The sequence below is a fragment of the Bactrocera dorsalis genome, chromosome 5 (assembly GCF_023373825.1).
Source record: "Bactrocera dorsalis isolate Fly_Bdor chromosome 5, ASM2337382v1, whole genome shotgun sequence".
Lineage (NCBI taxonomy): Eukaryota > Metazoa > Arthropoda > Insecta > Diptera > Tephritidae > Bactrocera > Bactrocera dorsalis.
The window spans coordinates 62,655,116-62,675,833 of NC_064307.1; the positions used below are offsets into that span (position 1 = coordinate 62,655,116).

The 20,718-nt window shown below is 31.1% G+C and overlaps 1 protein-coding gene across 2 annotated transcripts; it reads left to right on the forward strand.

Annotated features, from left to right (window-relative positions):
- Window positions 1–1,847: 1,847 nt before the first annotated feature.
- On the forward strand, window positions 1,848–20,011 carry LOC105224013 (solute carrier family 26 member 10). 2 transcript variants are annotated; one of them, XM_029549327.2, is made up of 6 exons: window positions 1,848–1,871; window positions 14,768–15,216; window positions 15,324–15,921; window positions 16,527–17,270; window positions 17,339–17,487; window positions 18,178–20,011. In XM_029549327.2, the coding sequence occupies exons 1-6, from the start codon at window positions 1,863–1,865 to the stop codon at window positions 18,731–18,733; spliced, it is 2,505 nt and encodes an 834-aa protein (XP_029405187.2). In that variant the 5' UTR covers window positions 1,848–1,862; the 3' UTR covers window positions 18,734–20,011. The 2 variants fall into 2 exon arrangements, with proteins under 2 accessions (XP_029405187.2, XP_049313137.1); XM_049457180.1 differs by lacking the exon at window positions 1,848–1,871 and adding an exon at window positions 10,832–10,876.
- Window positions 20,012–20,718: the final 707 nt, after the last annotated feature.

Here is a 20,718-nt window from a genome sequence, read left to right on the forward strand (position 1 = left end):
TATTTTTATACCAGTTTTAGTTCATATTGCCACTGCCATTATTGCTGTATAACCACTTACTATTTTATCTGTATAGAATTATGTCATTCTATGACTTTATACCAGTTATTTCTTCGAATCTACTTCGTTATAATATAACATTCTATATCCTTATACTAGTTGTTTGTACATATTGTCACTGTAATTAATGCTGATTAGCCACTTATTATTATATCTGTATTGAAATATGTCAGACTATGTCTTTATACCAGTTGTGTGTTCGTATAGTCCTCCTTTTCTATCTGTATTGAATTATGTCAGTCTATGACTTTATACCAGTTGTATGTTCGAATATACTTTGTTACCCCTATTAATCTGGTTTGACTGTTTGTTATTACATATCTATTGAATTACGTCTATCTGTACTTTTATACCAGTTGTGTGCTCGGATGTACTAGTTTATGCCAGTATATCTATTTTACACCTATTGTGTGTTCGTATTTCTCTCTTTTTACTATTTTATCTGTATTGGATTATGCCAAACTGTCTTTATACCAGTTTTTTGTCCATGTTATCACTTTAATTAAAATGGTATAACCACTTACTATGCTATTTATATTAAATTATGGCAATCTATGTGACTTATACCAGTTTTTTTAATCCAATCTACACAGTTAAGCTTTTCTAAATTATTTATACCAGTTGATTGTTAGTATTTGCGTCCTCATTAAAGCGGTATAACCGCTTTTCATTCTATCTGTATATGATTATGTCAGTATATGTGTTTTAAACCACTTGTTTGTTCGATTCATCTCCACATAAGTTTTGGCGAAATTGCGCCAGCCTCTAATAGTTCTTTTAGGCTCAACCAACGCAGTTTCTGGTGACGTCACATTAATGCGCTTTCTGGTAGCCCTGATATTTCTTTCCAAGTATAAAAAAAGTTATTGATTTACTATTAATTTCTATGAAATGCATTGTTCATACGATTTTTCTTTTATTATGTTAATTGATTCAATTGCTGTTCATTAAAAGATAAATCAGCTCAATTGAATTTTAGATGTAATCAGCAAGTTATTGTATAATTTTCGAAATGTATTAAGCGGGTATTACTGTAAGAAAATAAGTAGTTTTTGGTAAGACTTTTGATTGGCTGCCTTTTTTGTTTTTGGAACCGACTGATGACGCTTCATTATGTCATTGCCCTATTCAAAAGCGTTCCATTAGCTGGGAGTGCTCCTCTTCGTTATGCAGATAAAGCAGTCAAGAATTATTTTTAATAAACATATAAGTATTATTATGCTTGATTACGGTTGGTGAATGTGACTGGCTTCGCCTCTACAATTATGTTAAATATAATAATGCATGTAAATGTACTCAGACGCCAAGGCGCCAAATACTTAATTGCCTATTTAGCTCCACAAAGAGGACTCACTCAATTCTATTACGACATTTTGCTATTAGGTGAAAAAGTATGAGGTATAAAAATCTGTTTGGTAAATACACTTTATAATAATGCCGCATAGTTGCAGCCACAATTTATAGTTATAATCCATATTGTCTACTATGAAACACTTTATTATATGAATAAACTGCATATTTACTTTGGAGCTGCTTGCAGTTGCTGTTATTTTTGGAGACTGCATAGCATTAGGCAGATAACTTTATTAGCATTTAGTTTTCCCACGCCAAGGAATGCTAACGGAGCAAATATATTTTTAGTGCATCTCGTAAAACTAAGTTTTTTGCAAGACTTTCGCATATACGGTAACACTGTGACGTTAAATCTCGCAAGCAAAGAAGTGAATAAGTAAATTCGCTTTGGATTATCACTGAAGCTGTGACTATATACTGAGTATAATTGAATTTTGAAAACAAGCGAAATGTTTGATGTGCGTAAACTACCATACTTATTTATTTTAATACGAATTTCAGTATTATAAAAAAAAATTGTGGAACATATGTTGATGTTAAGTGGAACTTATGTTAGATGTGCGTAAAATAGCATAGTTGTATATTTTAATACGAATTTCATTATTTTTTATGAAAATGTTGTGGAACATATGTGGATATTAAGTGGAACTTATGTTGAGTTTGCGCAAAGTAGCATAGTTTTATATTTTAATATGAATTTCATTATCATAAAAAAATTTTGTGGATGTTAAGTAGAACTTATGTTAGATGTGCGTAAAATAGCATAGTTGTATATTTTAATGCGAATTTCATTTATTTTATGAAAAATGTTGTGGAACATATGTGGATATTAAGTGGAACTTGGGAGAAACGAACCCCCATTGATAAATAAAGAAATTTTGCGCTCTTTATGGCTAATACTATATTCAAAATTAAACTTCGTTATCAATATCAAATTTAGGTTCGATTAAAGTTTGAGCTTTCTACGGCATAGATTTTGATTAGTTCAGTTTAGATTAGCAGTTTTTTGTAAAATATTTTACATAAAAACCTTAATACAAATCTTGTCGAGTCATTTTTATCGAAATGGTATGCTATGTAATATGATCAACCGTAAAAAATTGTGGAACTTCTGTGGACTTCATGAGAAAAGTATTTTATTTCGTTAAACTCTCATGAAGACTGAATTCTTGTACTTAATATGTCTCAAAAATAAAAATTATCTTGTGGAATGTATCTTATGTAATGTGATCAACTGTAAAAAAAACTGGAATTTATGTGAACTCCATGAGAAACGTACTTTATTTCGTTAAAACCTTATGAAGACTTTTTTTTTTGCAAATATATGTCTCAAAAATAAAAATTACCTTGTGGAATGTAAGATACGTTTTTCAAACAAATTCCTAAAGCACTTTTGAGTTGAATTAAAGACATTTTAATCAAAAAATGTTAATTACTTTGTAATTCGCGAGACGTCTGATAGTTTGTTCTTAAAATTTCAAGAACATTTCATTTCACACTCAATGGCATCAGTCGCATATAATCTGTAAATAGCTTAGCACTTTAGTAAAATTTCAACAACATCTATGACGCACATTCATATCACTAATTGGCACATTACTATGAGTGCCAACAAATTACAAACCACTTGTTAACGCTCGCCAAAACACCTGTATGCTTTATCGATTTATAAGATTTGTGGCAAATTTGCTTACAAAGTGAATATGTGTATGTGTGTATGTATATAGTACAAATACATGTGTACTTATTCCAATATAAGGAGACACTGACTAGCTGCATGCCGACTCTTATTTCATTATTTTCACACTACACGTGATTATGTGTAATAATTATGTACGTAGGTACTTACATATGTGATTCCAGTCAGTTTCAGACGTCTGCGGATTTACATACCATACATTTAAATATACATATGTATGTATATGTATATGAGTTTGTAATTCTACGTATTTTACTTATCAACTGTGAAGTGTTGTCTAAAGTGCTCTCTAGCCACCGTGCGTAGTGTCTGTCGCGTGTGCGCAGCAGTACTTCCGACCGCACACAGCATGTAAAACATGAATATAAAAGTATACTTTGTACAAACATACATGCATACATGTACACATCCAAAGTATATAATTACGTGAAATTTTGCGTTATTATTTCTAAATTGTTAGTTAATCTTATCAACAACACTTTTTGATTTACTCTCATCTTTTGTTTGTCTATTCACATGCCAGTTTGTTAGGATGTGACATTTGTTTTTAGTAAATCATGTCCATACCTTCTTTTTTACATATGCAAATATGTATTTTATTACTAATTAATGGAATGCAAGTCAGTGCATTTATAAAATTTATAAACAATTGTCGTTTTTTTCGTAACAACGGAAATATTTCAATGTACCAAAAAAAATAGTAAAATTTTATATGTGGAACATATGTGGAATGTGAGTCAAACAATTAAGTTTTATAAAAATTATGTTTACTTTTTATCAATGGTATTCATTCCTATTAAAATTGTGTGGATTGTATCTGGACTTTAAGTGAAAATTGTTGAATTATAAAATAAGTGTCCACATTTTTTTGTAACAACTGACATATTTCAATGTAGTAACATAAACTGTAAAATTTTGATGTGGAACGTATGTGGAATGTGAGTAAAATAGTTTTGATTTTATAGATATACTGTTTATTATTTATCAAGAGCATTCATTTCTATGAAAATTGTGTGGATTGTATGTGGACTTTAAGTGAAGCTGTTGAATTTGTTCGTAAATGAACTTGTACGATGAGAGTTACATTTTTTTATTTTTATTTATTATATTATAAAATAAAAATGAAAACTTTTAATATCGTAAATTTTAGACTTTTTGACTTAAAATAACTCGCGACTTAGTAATTCTTTGCATTTGCTTTAAATGTACACATACATATAAAATAATATATTTAAACAATATTCTTTGCAAACTCTAGATTTTGTTTACGCTCAAATAAATAAATATTGTATTTCCAGCGTTGCTCTATTTAACAACACACTAATTTAGCTACAACCACACATTTCATATTAATGTAAAATTGTGTAAATAATTGCTCTACTTCAAAATAATTTATTATATTACGTGTTTTAGTGTAAAATATTTACACAACTACCACTTAAGCTGAATTAAGCGATAATTTTATTTTTTATTATTTCAATCAACTTTTTTCATTGATTACTGGCACTGACTAAAACTGGTAATCAGCTGCAACGGTTGACTAACTTGTTGGACATTGTACTGTGATTGATCACGTTGACACTTCAAATCTTGATTTATATACCTACCAACCTACCTACATATATTTGTATGCGTTTACTATACATATGTATGTACATACATATGTATGTGTGTATGTTCAAGTGTCTAATTAAAACGATTGATAGCTGAATATTACAAGCATCGCAATTTGTTTATTTTAGGTCATTGTAGGTTAGTAGAACAAGTTGAATGTTTTTATATAATATTTACATTAACAGGTGACTTCACGCATTTTGTTTAGGCGCGTTTTTCAAATTTGATTAAACTAGGTATTATATATTAAAATTTAATGTGGAACATATGTGGATTCTATGTGGAACTTAACTCAAATGTCAAATAAACATCTTCAATATTAAACTTTTCCATATAAGCAGTTGACGGGCATAAAACTTGTGTGGAACCTAAGTTCGAATTGCTCTTAATATCTACCAATAAGTAATAAGATTCAGTTTGCTGCTATTCAAATGAAATAAAGGTAGCTTATTATTGAAATGTATTGCTTCATAAAATACATACAATGTTGCTTATCAAGTTTTACGCGACTAAATATATTTAATAACTTTCTTTACCATTTTTGAACCATTTCATAATCTTAAACCCTTAGCTGCAAATCTGCAGCTGTTATATTTCCGAAGTATTCATATTTCTAATCTTCTTAATCTACAGACTAAATTGCGCTTATCGCTTAAGTTGAAGTTAATAACCTTTTTAGCCTTTATGGCAGTGTGCAACATTCGCACTTATTAGATTGTGCTCACAACTTATTTTGATTAATGATAAAATAAGCAAAACTTGTATTTACATTTTCTTTGTGCTATGTTTGGTTGGGAATATTCGATTTGTTTGTTTATTTATTTATATTTGTAGAAACTTTAAGCAATTCATACTGTGTAGGCATTTTTTTACTTCAAGGAAAATCATGTTACTCATACGCCCAGGTGTATTTGCATTGGCTGGTTAAGGTAGCAGTTGGAAGTAATTTTTTGTTTATGCGATTATAATTTTTCTAAGTTTATGTCTACAATTTCATAGATTTAATATTTATAAAAAAATAATAGTATTTCTATATAGTTTAATTTGGTTACACATAAATAAATTCCAGTCATTTTCGTCCAAGTTTCTGATTAGTTTTTTTTTTTAACGATTAGAAAACTCTTAATGTTATAACATTAAGGCCTGATCAAATCACATCTTCATGGATTCATTCGTATTTTACTCTAAGCGCTGAAAAATTTGTATTTACAAACAGCGGTATCCATTTTATATACACTGTCACTTATATTTTTGGCTCAAAATTGTTTCTTCCTATTCATTTTTATACAATTGTGACTCACTCACATACGAACAAACAGTGCAAGTCACAATGTCAAGTTCAATGTTCACTTGCAAGGTGGCTTTTTTGAAAGAAAAAAATTTAAAAAAAAAACAAATTGCACTCATGTCATTTATACTGTCAGCATGTGTGTTTGTGAATAATATAAAAGACAACGCAAATAAGAAAATGACAATTGTTGAATAATAAAATGATGTGCCAAAAAAATAATGAAGTCTCATGCGCGATAATTAGTAGCTATTGTTAGGCAACAATTGAATTTGTTTTACAAAACTTCTGACAATATTGATATATGTATGTATAAGGCTGTTAAAAATTACAGCAAAACTATTTGTGTAAATTTAAGCTTTGGAAGTAAAAGTTATTGCGATACACTAACACCGTATTCATTTTGAAGGCAGTTCACATTGCATTTTCTTCCATACCCATGAATTGAATGCTGTATAGTAACTATATGTAATTTTTTAGATATAAAAATTAAAAAAAAATAATGAATTTGTAGAACTATTTTTAAGATCCAAATACGTTCCACACGTGTATTTTAAATGTTAAAAAGCTTTAATATGTCTAAAAATATAAATTTGAATGAATTTATATAAGATCCACATACGTTCCAATTTTTATTTGGCAACCATGATTTGCTTAGAAGTGCTTTAATGTGTTGCAAATACACGTTTAGAAGAAATTATAAATTTTAATAAATTTATATACGATCCACATATCTTCCACATTACATTTTGCAGTCACTTCTTTGAATAGAAGTGTTTTAATGTGTTGCAAATACATGTTAAGAAGAAACTATAAATTTGAACTAATTTATATACGATCCACATACATTCCACATTGTATTTAAAAAAAATTGTTTAAAATTGCTTTTCTGTGTCCAAAAAAGTTGGTTAAGCATAAGTAAGTAGTTACGTTACGTTAGTAAAAATTATATTCATAAACATTTAAATTAGATGATTAATTATTTCTAATATAACTTTGCATAATATAGTTTTGGTTTCGACTAAATTTAGTCTTTCTCTGTTTACTACTTTTTTATGTTCATTTTTATTTGGTTATTCTGTATTTGTCTCGTTAATTTGCCAAATTCAGATTTCCAAAAATTGCCTTAAAAAATTTGATTATTTTTCCTTCGAAATTACTCAACATTACTCTACTTTCATATAGGTATTTCACAACCGCCAAAAATTTTTCTTACTAAAAATATGTGTTATTATTTGAACTTTGTTTGTTAAGCCCAACAGGTTCGTCTTAAAAACCCCAAAATTGTAATTAGCGTCTCAAATGTGCGTGACTTCTACTCATATGGTATGCACATATGTTTGTACGGTTATGAGTATAAATAGTTATTTGTGCCATACTTTCAAAAACATATACATATGTATATTTAATTAAATACTTATGCACAAAAATATTATTAGAGGTAAACAATGACACACATTCACTAACAGACGGCTGATTTAAACGAGCCTGGTTAGAGATTTATGCAGATGATCGATTGCGTTTCGTTTGCTGGGGGATACTCCAATTACGCATTACTGATAAAAAATTAATTAAAATTTAGTGGATTGATAAATGTAAAACTTTTACTGTAAATACCCATAAATTTACTTTACTGTTATAAATCAACGTGTCATAAACAAATTTTTGGTAATTTGCAGTGAAATTATATCTAATAATGTGAATAATATGGAATAATTGTATATGTTATCAAGTCATGTATGATAAATTTGGGTATTTTTTAAATATTTAACCATCAATTAATTCAGTCTAAAAGTACCAAATAATTCACAGTATAATGATTTATAAAACTCACAAAAATAACCCAGAACGAATTTCTAGTTTTAGTTACTGTAAAATTCTGAAAACTGGGATTTCATCTGGCATTTGATATTACGTGAAATAAAAATCAGGCATGATATTAATTACAATATAAGAAATAGTTTCCAGTTAAATCTTTTTCTCGAAATGCATATTAGATTGTGCTATGAAAGTTAAAAATACTTAAAAATATGTTTTAACGCTATTTAAAATAAAAAAAATTGTGGAACGTATGTGGATGATATTTCAAAATATTGCTTTTGTATTTAAATTTGAATTTTGATTATCCTATCAAAGCTTAAAATACTTAAAAATAATTTTTGTCGCTATATAAAAAATAGAACGTATGTGGAACATATTTGCAATGATATTAATTACAATATAAGACATTTTTTTTATCAGTTGAATATTACTCTCTACGACGAGTTCTGGTTTATTAGCTACAATTATATGATCCCGCAAGACATTAGGATTCAAGCGTCTGAATTGGTTTGAAACTTTTCTAGAAAACTATCTGAAATATACAATATGTTTTATTTCATGAAATAAATTTTTGATTGTGCCATAAGTTCAAAATACTTCAAATTTATTTATTTCTTATCGATATATAAAATAAAAAAAATGTGGAACGCATGTGGAACATATTTAAAATTATATTAATTACAATATAAGTAATAGTTTTCAGTTAAATCAGTCTCTCGACCACGATTTCTAGTTTATTAGTTGCAATTCTATATGAATTAGTGTTCAAACGACTGAAATTTGTTTCAAGTCACATATTCACGATGTTGAAATCCAACCTGAATATGTGAAATAAATTTTTGATTGTGTAATGAAAGTTAAAATTAATTAAAATTTATTTATTTTTTTATCGATATATAAAACAAAAAATGTGTGGAACGTATGTGGAATATATTTGAAATTATATTAATTGCAATATGTTAAACAGTTTTCGAAGAAAAATCTTTCTAGACGCCGAATTCTACATTAGATTGGCTAAAAAATGTAGAAATTATTAAAAAAAATCATATTCCTTCGATCGCTACCTGATAAATATATCAAAGAAGGTGGTGGTGTAGGCCAATTCTGATGCGAAAAAAAACGTGTTTAAAGTTTTGGAAGCTAATTGTACTAAGTTAAAAAAAATCCTATAAATACGCTTATATCTCTGAAACTGTTTGCCGTACATTAAACTTACGGGGAATATTTCCTTCACGAATGCAAAAGACAAGTACAGGGTAGGCCATTTAAAGTTGACCCATTTGTTTCTAAAAAAAAGAACAAAAGAAAACAATGTTTTTTGTTCATTTCAAAAATAATTTATTTTGGTCCAAGGGGATTTGTTTCAGCTAATATTTAAAAATTAGATCGCGTAAATGGGCACCTTTAGCTTTGACAGCTAAATGCACTCTTTTTTCGACATTTTCCATGACTTTGGCCAATGTTTCGGATGATATGGCGGCTGTTTCACGTCGAATGTTGGCTTTCAGTTGAGCTAAGGTCTTTGGCTTATTAGCGTATACCTTGGATTTCAAATAACCCCACAAATAAAAGTCTGGTGGCGTCAAATCTGGTGATCTCGGTGGCCAGTCAACATCACCATTTTTCGATATCAATCGCCCGGGGAAAAATGGTCGCAATAAATTGATTGTTGGTCGAGCTGTATGGCATGTAGCCCCGTCCTGTTGAAACCAGAAGTTATCCATGTCATTTTCGCGAATAATGGGTATCACAAAATCCGTTATCATAGCTCGATAACGCTCACCATTGACTGTTGTCGTGGCTCCATCATCGTCTTCGAAAAAATACGGTCCGATGATCATATTCGCGCAAACACCGCACCAAACTGTTACTTTTTGGTCGTAAAGAGGCTGTTCTTCAATTAATTGAGGATTTTCGGTGGCATAAAATCGGCAATTTTGCTTGTTTACGCCTCCATTCAACGAGAAATGTGCCTCGTCTGACATGATGAGTTTTCGCCAAAAGTCAAGTTCGTTTTCAGCCATTTCGATGGCCCATTTGCCAAAATTAAGGCGTCGCGGATAATCAGCTGGGTTTAGTTTTTGTGCCATTTGAATTTTATATGGAAACATCTTCAAATCTTTATGAATTATGCGTCGGAGAGTGGTGCGAGAGATGTCTAATTCCTGAGAGCGGCGATAACTCGATGTCGATGGAGTCTCCTCAATACTGGCTCGTACAGCTTCGATATTTTCATCAGAACGTCTTGTGCGTTGTCTGGATGCATGACTGGCATTACTGAGATTACCGGTGTTCACAAATTTTGCGTATAAACACTTAATTGTGTTCTTAACTGGAGCACTTTTCACTTTATTTTTTTTGCGAAACGCACGTTGAGTTAACACAATTGAAAAGTTATTTTGAATATAAAGCTGAACAATTTCAGCGCGTTCTTTTGGAGTGTACTGTTCCATGGTATAAATTGTCTTCGAATGACGCTTCTAACGCGGTATGACATTAGCCGATTTGTCAGCGCTGTTAAAAGTTACAGCGTTGCCAGATGGGTCAACTTTAAATGGCCTACCCTGTACTTTGATCGGTCAGTTTGTAGGATAGCTATAAGCTATAGTGACTCCATTTGAACAATTCCAGAGCAGCATCGAAAGCAAAGCGTTCTTCACTCCGGCTTTCCTTGCTTCGTTGTTAAAGTATGAATTGTCAAGCAAAGCGAGGAAAGCTGTATGTGAATGTGCCAAGGCAGTAACAAACTGATAAGATATTGTCAGTTCACAGGGCTTGTATTAAAGTAAGACAAGGTTCAACAAACGTGACGTCATTTGGTTTCGAATATGGAAATGTCATATGTATTAATATATAAGTATATTTAACATAATTATTTCATTTTTAATTATGTAGATATTTTGGCAAAAGCACTAAAATCATAAGCTAAAATGAGTCTTTTTTGAATAGCAAATTTTACTACAATTACAACTGTAAAGAACAGCCCACATAAATATCAACGAATTTCGAATATGGACAAAAACTTGGAAGTTGCCGTTTGGGTATGAAAATTTGTTTAAAACATACAAAATTTCAACAAAATAACAACTGAACGATTAGCTGCTAGAATATTGCTATATATTACCAGAAAAATATCAAAATTTACTTCACCACATTACTTAGATTAGCAGGTCGATTCCAACAGCGAACTCTCTTGCACAACTTAGAAAGCCAGTGCGTTGTGTTAACCACATTCCTCACTGCTTGAAAATGTCCTAACACTTCAAAAATTTCACCATTAAATGCTATTCTCGCTGATAAAGAGTAGTGATCTAAAATTGCTAGCATTCGTCGACGACTTTTGTCGCAAAAATCAAACTTTATCGCAGCACTTGACATTTGACATATCAGTATAAACAGATAACTCTATGTAAATATTAAGTACGCAAGTGAGTACAAAGTTGTCGCTTTACGTCACACAAGCATCGTGGGTAATTGTAGTATTAGTTGCGCCTCCCAAAATTCGCATTCACTTATCACCCACAGCTGATTGGCTATGTGTTGTTGACAGCGATTTCTTGCCCAAAACCGTGGTGTTGTCTCATCTATTTACTATTTAAGTTCGCCTGTTACTTTAGTGTCGCGCAGTGATGCGCAAGTGTCTACGGGTTCGTCGGGATCAGTCAACGACTTTCGGTACTGGTTTAGTAATTTATTTCATTTTGCTTTGATTTTAAGTTGTTTGCTATGATCGTGTAAATAAAACCTTGCACTCTGTTGTCGCCAAATCAGCTGATACAAATTACAAAAATTAAACTTGATCACCTGATCAAAAAATATGCATATTTAGTTCGCACATGATCGTTATGCATATTTTTTACATCACTCATCCATGTTACTGACCTATGCTTTGTCGTCGACAACATTATTTATGATAAGTGCGAGTCCATACTGCTGCTTGTGTGTAGTTTTTATAGTGCACACACACATGAACGCGTTACATGCGTGCAAATATTTGCTGTGACAGTTTGTAAGATATTCTTGTTGATTAGTTAAATTAACAAAAACAACAAGAAATATTATGAAAAAAAAATACTTTCGAAGTAGGAGGAGCTGCTGCATTGATTTTTTGTGTTCCGCCAATATGTGACTCTAGCTGGACAGCTTTAAAAGGCCACGTTTACAAGTTATAAAACGCAGTTAGCCAAAACGTAAGCTTCTGTGAACATATGTACATTTGTGCCTGGACTGTCGGCGTATTAATAATTGGTAAAAAATTAAAAACTAAATAAAAATGTTTATAATTTTTGAAATGTGAATAAAATCCTTTTTAAAACTTATATATCAAATTCCTAACAAAAGTGTAAATATTGCAAGAAATTGAAACAATAGTGCTTATACAACGAACATAAATCATCTGAAGAAAAAAGAAAAATTATTGTTACGTCTAATAAAGTGTAAGCGTGTTAGCGGTGGCGTTTGGCATTGAAAAATAGCAGTAAAAAGGTACCAAACGATCGCATAGAGAAGTAGGATTGCTTTGAATAGAAGTTTTCGTTAAACATATATCGATTTCCATAAAATAAAAATTGTGGAATGTATGTGGATGGTATTCAAAATTGTTATAGATTTGTTATGTGTTATCTTAAAAGTGAATTTCAGCGTAGTAACGCTCTAGGGAATTAAATTTATGCTTGTTATATGAAATGAGTTATGTGAAATCTAACTATTAAAATATAGGAACGAAACTTTCGGGTAGAAAAGTAGCAGTGCTTTAGAAAGAAACTTCCGTTATACATATAGTTATTTTAATTTAAAAAAATATGTGGAATGTGGAAATATGTGGATGTTATTTAAAATTAATATATATTTGTTATGAGTTCTTTAAAAAGTGAATTTTAGCTTTAGAATAAAAAATTTACGCTCGTTGTATGAAATATATTATGTGGATTCTAAGTGCTAAAACCTGGGAACGAAACGCTGGCGGAGAAAATTAGTAGTAGTGCATTATCTTTAAAAGATACGTTAAATATGTACTTTTTTACATTAAAAAAAATTATGTGGACCACATGTGGATGGTATTTAAAATTCATTATTTTCGATTGAAAATGAATTTTTGTATAGAAAAACTTTAGAGCAATAAATTTACGCTTAATATATAAAATATGTATGCACATACATATGTATATGATGTGGAATCTGAATGCTTAAGTATCCAAAACCTATTTAGGGAGAATTTTATGAAATAAAAAAACTACAAATAATTGGATGCAGCTTCATTAAACTATTGCACAAAAATTTAGAGTGGAATGTGGCAAAAGTGGGCAAACGATAATATTGTAGACTAAATAACATTTATTATCTTTCATAACCTTTAATTTTTTACTTCCACCAAAAGTGGTCTCACTTGTTGAAATTTTCAATGCTATTTTTTCGAATCGTTATAACTTATAACTTTATGAGACTTTGTGAAAACCCTAAATAATTATAATTTATTTGTTTAAATATTGCTGCTATTGCTTTATATAAAATTTTGTTTAGTAAACGCCACTATTACATACATATTATGTAAATATATGAATATTCCAATTGGTACTCTTATTGCTATTCCAAATGATCGAGTTTTGTTTCAAGGTTCTACTGAAAAGTGTCGTGCTTAAGAAGAATTAGATTTTAGATTGTGCTGTTACAGTTAAAAACACTTAAAAATTATTTTGCCACCGAAATGTAAAATAAAAAATATGGAACGCATGTGGAACATAATTGAAATTTTATTTTTTATGAAGTGTGAGGTTTTTGCAACTTTCTGAATTTATCTTTAAGCACTTATGAACAATAAGCTTCTTTTCTATCGATGTATAAAGTAAAAAAATATGTGGAACGTATTTGGAACATAATTGAAATTTAATGTTTTTGAAATATGAGGTTTTATCAAATTTTTGAATTTATTTTAATGCAATTATGAACAATCACTACATGTTGCAGTGTTGTTGTTATGTATTGGATTGTAGTAAACTTATGGGACAGTTAAAAATACGACCAACATGTCTTTCTACCGATTTATAAAATAAAAATTATGTGGAACTTATGTGGAACGTATTTTCAATTGTATTTTTTTTTATAAAATATAAGGTTTAGCAACTTCTTCAAGTTATTTTTAGCAGTTATAAGCAATTAGTTCATGTTACAGTGTGTTGTTTTCCATATACATATGTACATATTTGCAGTAATTTTATGCGCTTTCAGTATTAATTGTTCCTGTTTTTTGATGACAGTATAATATAAACTACTTTATAGTTACTACATTATTTTTTTTTTTATCAAAAACGTAGCTTATATTAATTTATAGTCAGCTGCTATCAATGTAAACAAATAATTTTTACCACCATTTCACATAGTAATCACGGTATCTTAACTTGGCAGTGTAAAAAAAAATTATGACATAACTTCAATGCAACACATTTTATAACATAATTCGGCGACAACAATAATTGCGCTTGTACATTTGTAAATAAAGTCACTTGTATCTGGTGGTATATATTTTATCAGTACTCTGTCACACTGATCCAATGTCGAACTGCAAATAAAGATAAGAAGGGCCATATTTTTTACGATTCTGTCAACTGCCAATTAATCAAAATATTTGAGTTAACGTCTTCCAACCAGCAATTAAATGTAGATAAATACTTACATACATGTGTACTATCAATATAACACACACACACATGTACAAACGAGTAACTGTAAACACATACACGTAGAACGTAGAATCAGCCATCTGATTAGTTTGCTATCTGCTGATATTTTTTTATGTACATATATGTATATTTATATGGGTATAATATATAGCCAAAACAAAACTACCACACACACACACACCCTCACACAATTCAATACAACAAAACTTTAATCGCAATATATTTTTGCTTTCTTTTCTCCTTATCAAACACTAGAAGCCAATCAATTTGAAAAACGTTCGTAAATTTGCAGTCGAACACTTCAAACGCAGACGCGCACCACACGGCAACGCAACAAGACAACCAACGCCATTGGCAGCTGACAGCGTAGGGGTGTCGAATCGAGTGTACGTTGGCAACGGCGACGAAGCGGGCACTTCGTCAGCAATATCATTGAGCGCTGGTAGCATCAAAGCAACACGATTGGCATCAGTGGACGCACTCGAACTAGCAAGTGTAGTAAAAGTTTCGAAGCCGACCGGAACTAAGCCGAAACTTCCGAAACGTTTACGAGCGACAGCAACAACAACAGCAACAGCGATCACACCACGCACTAGCTTACGTCACAAACAGTATAAACAACGTCTACAACAACATCCGTACACCGATGTGGTAGTGGATGCAAGCGAATCGAGAAAGATGGCACAACAGAATGGTGATAATGAGTGAGTATAACTAAAAGTTAAAGAAAAATTTAGAAAACATTTACTCAATTTCAACTAACACTCACACTTTTACTCACGCTCTTCTACCTTTCTCTCACTCACCACAGAACTAAACCTCTCACACAGGCATACCTAACGGAGAAGCCGAAAATACAACCGAAATATGATGTCCATCGTGATGTCTTATCCCACGAGGTGGTCATCAAACAGACTGGCTATGGTGCGCGCGACAAAAGCATACCATCGGGTGTACGTCGCTCTTGGGAGCATTGGTCCTTCCTGTCGCTGTTTGTCGGCATAATACCGATTGTACAATGGTTGCCACGCTACTCACTGCGTCGTGATGCTATGGGTGATCTTGTGGCTGGTATAACGGTGGCGATTATGAATATACCCCATGGTATGGCATACGGTATATTGGCGGGTGTGACACCGGGTTGTGGGCTCTCGCTCGCCATTTTCCCCGTTATAGTCTACATGATATTGGGCACATCGAAGCACATATCGATTGGCACTTTTGCTGTGATATCTATGATGACATTGAAGGTGGTACAAACATATGCCACCGAAGATCACTTGTTATCAGCACCGGCGGCGGCGATAAATGGCACGTTGGGTGATGCCGCGGAAGCTGTAAAGGTGGCTGAAATAATAACGCCCGTCGAAGTAGCAACAGCCTTGGCGTTTTGCACGGGATTGCTACATGTAAGTGTTGTAAAGGGTTGGAATTAATAGAACTTGAGTGGAACGCTGAAAGTTGTAGCTTTTCACAAAGCAGGGTCTGCTTTATTTTATTAAATTAATTTAGAAAAAGTAATATTAATTATTTATAATATAATTATATATAATATATGGCAAAATAACTTACGTTCCACACGAAAATTTCTAGTGCGCGCTTCGGAAGCAAGTAAAAATATAGCGGTACAGTGAAAATTGACGTTAAAAGGTGTGGAACGTATGTGGAACATATGTGGATCATAATTTATAATTGTTGCAAAAATAAATTTTCAACATTTATTTAAAAATAACTTACATAGTACTGCCGAAAGCATATAATATTGTAGCAAAAATATATATCAAAAATGTGATTAGTATTTAAAAGTTTAAAAATTATACAAAAAATGTGCAATGGACCATACGTTAAAATTATTTTAAAAATTCCATAAGAAAATAATAACGTGGAACATATTACGAAATTTAATATACAATGCTTTGTAGCTTTTACCGTTTTTAACAAAAATGTACCAAAACTTAAAACCGTATTTCTGTCATAGCCATACTCATAATATTTCTGTTTTCCTACCATACAGCTCGGCATGGGCTTTTTTCGTCTGGGCACATTATCAGCGCTACTTAGCGAACCACTGGTCAATGGCTTCACTACTGGTGCCGCCGTACATGTCACCGTCAGTCAGTTGAAGGATGTGCTAGGCGTGCAAGTGCCACGCTATAAGGGTGCTTTTAAAATTGTCTTTACCGTCATCGATCTCTTCAAGTCTATACCAAAAACGAATATCGTATCGCTTGTTATTTGCCTCTGCATTATGGTCTTCATGACGATCTGCAATGAATGGCTTAAGCCCTGCCTAAAAAAGCGTTGTCGCTTGCCTTTCCCCGGCGAGTTGATATCCGTTATAGGCGGTACCTTGATCTCACGTCTACTCAATCTGCATGGCAACTATGGTGTGACATTAGTCGGTGATATTCCAAAAGGTTTACCTATGCCTGAATTGCCGCGTATGGATTTAGTACCAGTCGTGGCGGTGGATTCCATTGCTATAGCGATTGTCAGCTTCTCAGTTGTCATGTCTATGGGACTGACATTTGCGCGGAAACATGCATACGAGGTGCGTGCTAATCAGGAACTCTTCGCATTGGGCATGGCCAATTGTATATCCAGTTGTTTCTCTTGCTATCCGCTGGCATGTTCACTGTCGCGTTCCGTTATACAAGAGCAGACCGGCGGTGTGACACAGATAGCATCACTCGTATCAGCCACATTGATTATAATGACATTGCTGTGGATGGGCCCGTTTTTCAGCACACTGCCACGGGTAAGTATTGGGAGGTTGCCTCATCTGATGAGTTTCTTTGCATTTATAGAGTTCTTCTTTCTTTGTAGTGCGTGCTGGCGGGCGTTATTATTGTCGCGCTAAAGCCAATGTTCCTGCAGGCCAAAGAGCTTAAGAAATATTCTAAACAAGGCAAGTTGGAGCTTCTCACATGGCTTACGACCTTTATACTGGTGGTATTGATCGATATTGATTATGGGTGAGTACTCGTGTGGAGGATTTTAATAACTCCAGTAAATAAACGACTGGAGCAGGAGCTAAGAATTTTTGAATAAGAGACATGTTGCTCTTGTTGCTTTCAAGTTACCAAGCTAACCGTTCCTGATTGTATATAAATTTAGGTTCCGACTGCATAGGCCCGAAATCGAGGTGCCAGATAGGTTTCTAGCCTGCGAATAAGAGTTGTAAAGTCCACCTTCCATCTCAGAAGTCAGACTGTTTTAATACTTATATGTTTTTAGTTAGCTGGGATCAGTTAAATGACAAATATGTAAACTGTTTTCGGTACACTTAGAAAGTGCTATATAGTTACAGTATGTACTGTGGTTTATTAGCTACCAAATAGGATCACTAGAAGGTTAGGCTTCTTTAGAAAACTACTTATTTTCTTTTCAGATCCCTCTGAGTTTTTTTTAGTGCAGTAGGCCCTTCTATTACTTACCCTATTTCTCAGAGGGCTAACAATATCTACGCTGAATTTTTTTCTTTAAGTAAATAACGATTAAAGCTATTGATCTCTAGGTCTTTCTTAGAACACCGTCTCTAGATATGTCCAGCTAGCATGCTGTTTTCATGTCTGCTGCCTTTTTATGACGCTAAAACGCTCGCAACAGTTCTTCAGTTCCGGCTTTCTTTACTCATACTAATTCCCTCTCTTCTCAATTTACAGCCTCCTTATCGGCATTTTAATTTCATTACTGGCGCTCTACATAAAGGGTCTGAAACCATATTGCTGCCTATTGGGCACCATACCCGAAGCACCCGCCGTCTATGTGGATCTCAATCATCATCGCAACGCGGTTGAAGTGCCCGAAACGAAAATCTTCCGTTACGTGGGCTCACTAAATTTCGCAACGAACATGTATTTCCGACGTTCACTTTACGACATTATCGGTTTGGATATGAAGAAGCTGCAACGCAACAAGACAGCGGTGCAACAGAATGGCAAAACCATTGAAAATGGTGAAGTGTCACAATTGAACGCCTTCAATTTCCTAATATTGGATTTCTCAATGTTGGGTCACGTCGATGTGGCGGGTTGTAAAGCGATAACCGATATAATGAAGGAACTCAAAGCGCTGGGCGTGCGTTTATTCATCTCCAGTCCATCGGATCGCGTGTACGATACATTAGTGCATAGCATGGCGTTGGGCGAGGGACCGTTCGAAACTTTCCCCACACTACATGATGCTGTGGAATATGCCAAAGCTTGCCGGCTGGCATGAGACTTAATGTACAGATTTGCAAATGGGCGTGTAAGATATATAAATAATAATGCCTAAGGCATTAAGTACACTGTAAATAAAAGTGTAAATAAAAGTAGCTGTGAAGCAAACCCAGGGTTGCTAACTCCGGTAATAAATACAATTGCGTAGCGCAATCTAGGAATTTTATATACATTTTAGGGAGCTTGTACCTTGAGTGAGTGTTAAGAAACAAAAAACCATAAAGAATTAAAAATAAAATTAAGCAAAATTAAACTTAACTAGCGTGCTTATAGCAAATTGTAAAAAATTCTTAATAGTAATAGTTAAAATTTAATTGATTTTTTAATGTTAAACTTATATGTTTTGAGTTTTTATTGAAATTGCAACCACCTAATATAAAATATATACGAAAGAAGGTACAACGACGTTAACTACAAATATAAATTATTTATTTTATGTATATACATATAAAAACTATATACAAAATGAAAAAAGAAATATTGTAATATAAGTTAAAAATAAATGAGAACTTATAAATAAATAATATTACTATTTACAGCGCGGTTTATAGAGACAAATATAAAAAAGTATAAAATTTTACTAATTAATAACCGGTTTATAACTGGTAATTTTACTTATTAATATCCGGTTTATAACTATCTGCGTCCACAAAGTAAAACAAAATTAAAAAATATTTTGTTTTTGTAAATTTTAATATATTTAGAATTTGTTTGAATATAAAAAAGAAATAATAATTAAATAAAAAAGAATTAATTTTTCTTATTATTAACCGGTTTATAACTATTTGTGTCCACAAAGTAAAACCAAGTCAAAAAATTTGTTTTTATAAATTTTAATATTTTTAGAATTTGTTTGAATATAAAAAAGAAATAATAATTAAATTTTATAAAAAATATTAAAATCAAAAAAAAATGGCCACAACGCGTTATTAACACATTTATTTAATTAATTTTTATTTATTTATTAAATTTGTACATAAATATTTATTTAATAAATTTAATGTTTTTGTTATTCTAATTAATTATTGTTGCATTACAACGCTTTAAATATCATTTTGACATATAAATTAATCTGAAAGTTCATTAGTTTCAAAATTCATAAAAACCGATTTCAGCTGTTTTACCTTGTTGGCACAGATAATTGTATTGTAAATAATAATAATATGAAATTATTGTGAAATATGTACTTAGTGTTACATACAATAAGTATGTATGTAAATTACTTAATAAATTAAATAAAATATATTTTATATTAATATATAAAAAAATTATATTATATTATATAAAAAATTTATATTAATATTTAAAAAAAATTATTAAAAAATACACAGAAAATGTAATTTAGCAAAAAAGTCATAAGTTAATTGAAAAAATATTTTTTAAGCAAAATGGGGTTTAAGTAAAAAATATATATATTTGAGTTTTTATTTAACAAAAAAAGACGTGAATGAATAAAATTGTAATATTGCGTATAACAACAACAAAATATAACACGAAATTTCGATATTTTTGATTTTTGGTAAGAAATAAAATTATTTGCAGAATTTGTACCGCTACTTACAATAAAAAAAAAAATAAAAAAATAAAATAAAGAATAAAATAAAATATAAAATAAATTAAAAATTATATAAAAATATAATAAAATAACATATAAAGTTATAATAATAAAATAGAAAATATGGCAAAAGAAATTTTAATTAGATAAAAGCAAAATTTTATATATATTTTGGTTTTAATTCAGCTAAATATTTTACTGCTGTATATTTTTTTATTACAAAGTTAAATTTCAATTTAATTGGTTGAATTTTTGTAACGCAAATGTCATTATGATTGAATTTTTTGTTAATGTTGGAAAAAATACCAAATTTTTTTTGTTTTAATATTAGAAAAAAATATTTTTTATTATATTTGCATTAAATATATCTAATTTGCAAAAATAAAAATTAATATATAAAAAAAATAAATTTAAAAAAATTTAAAAAA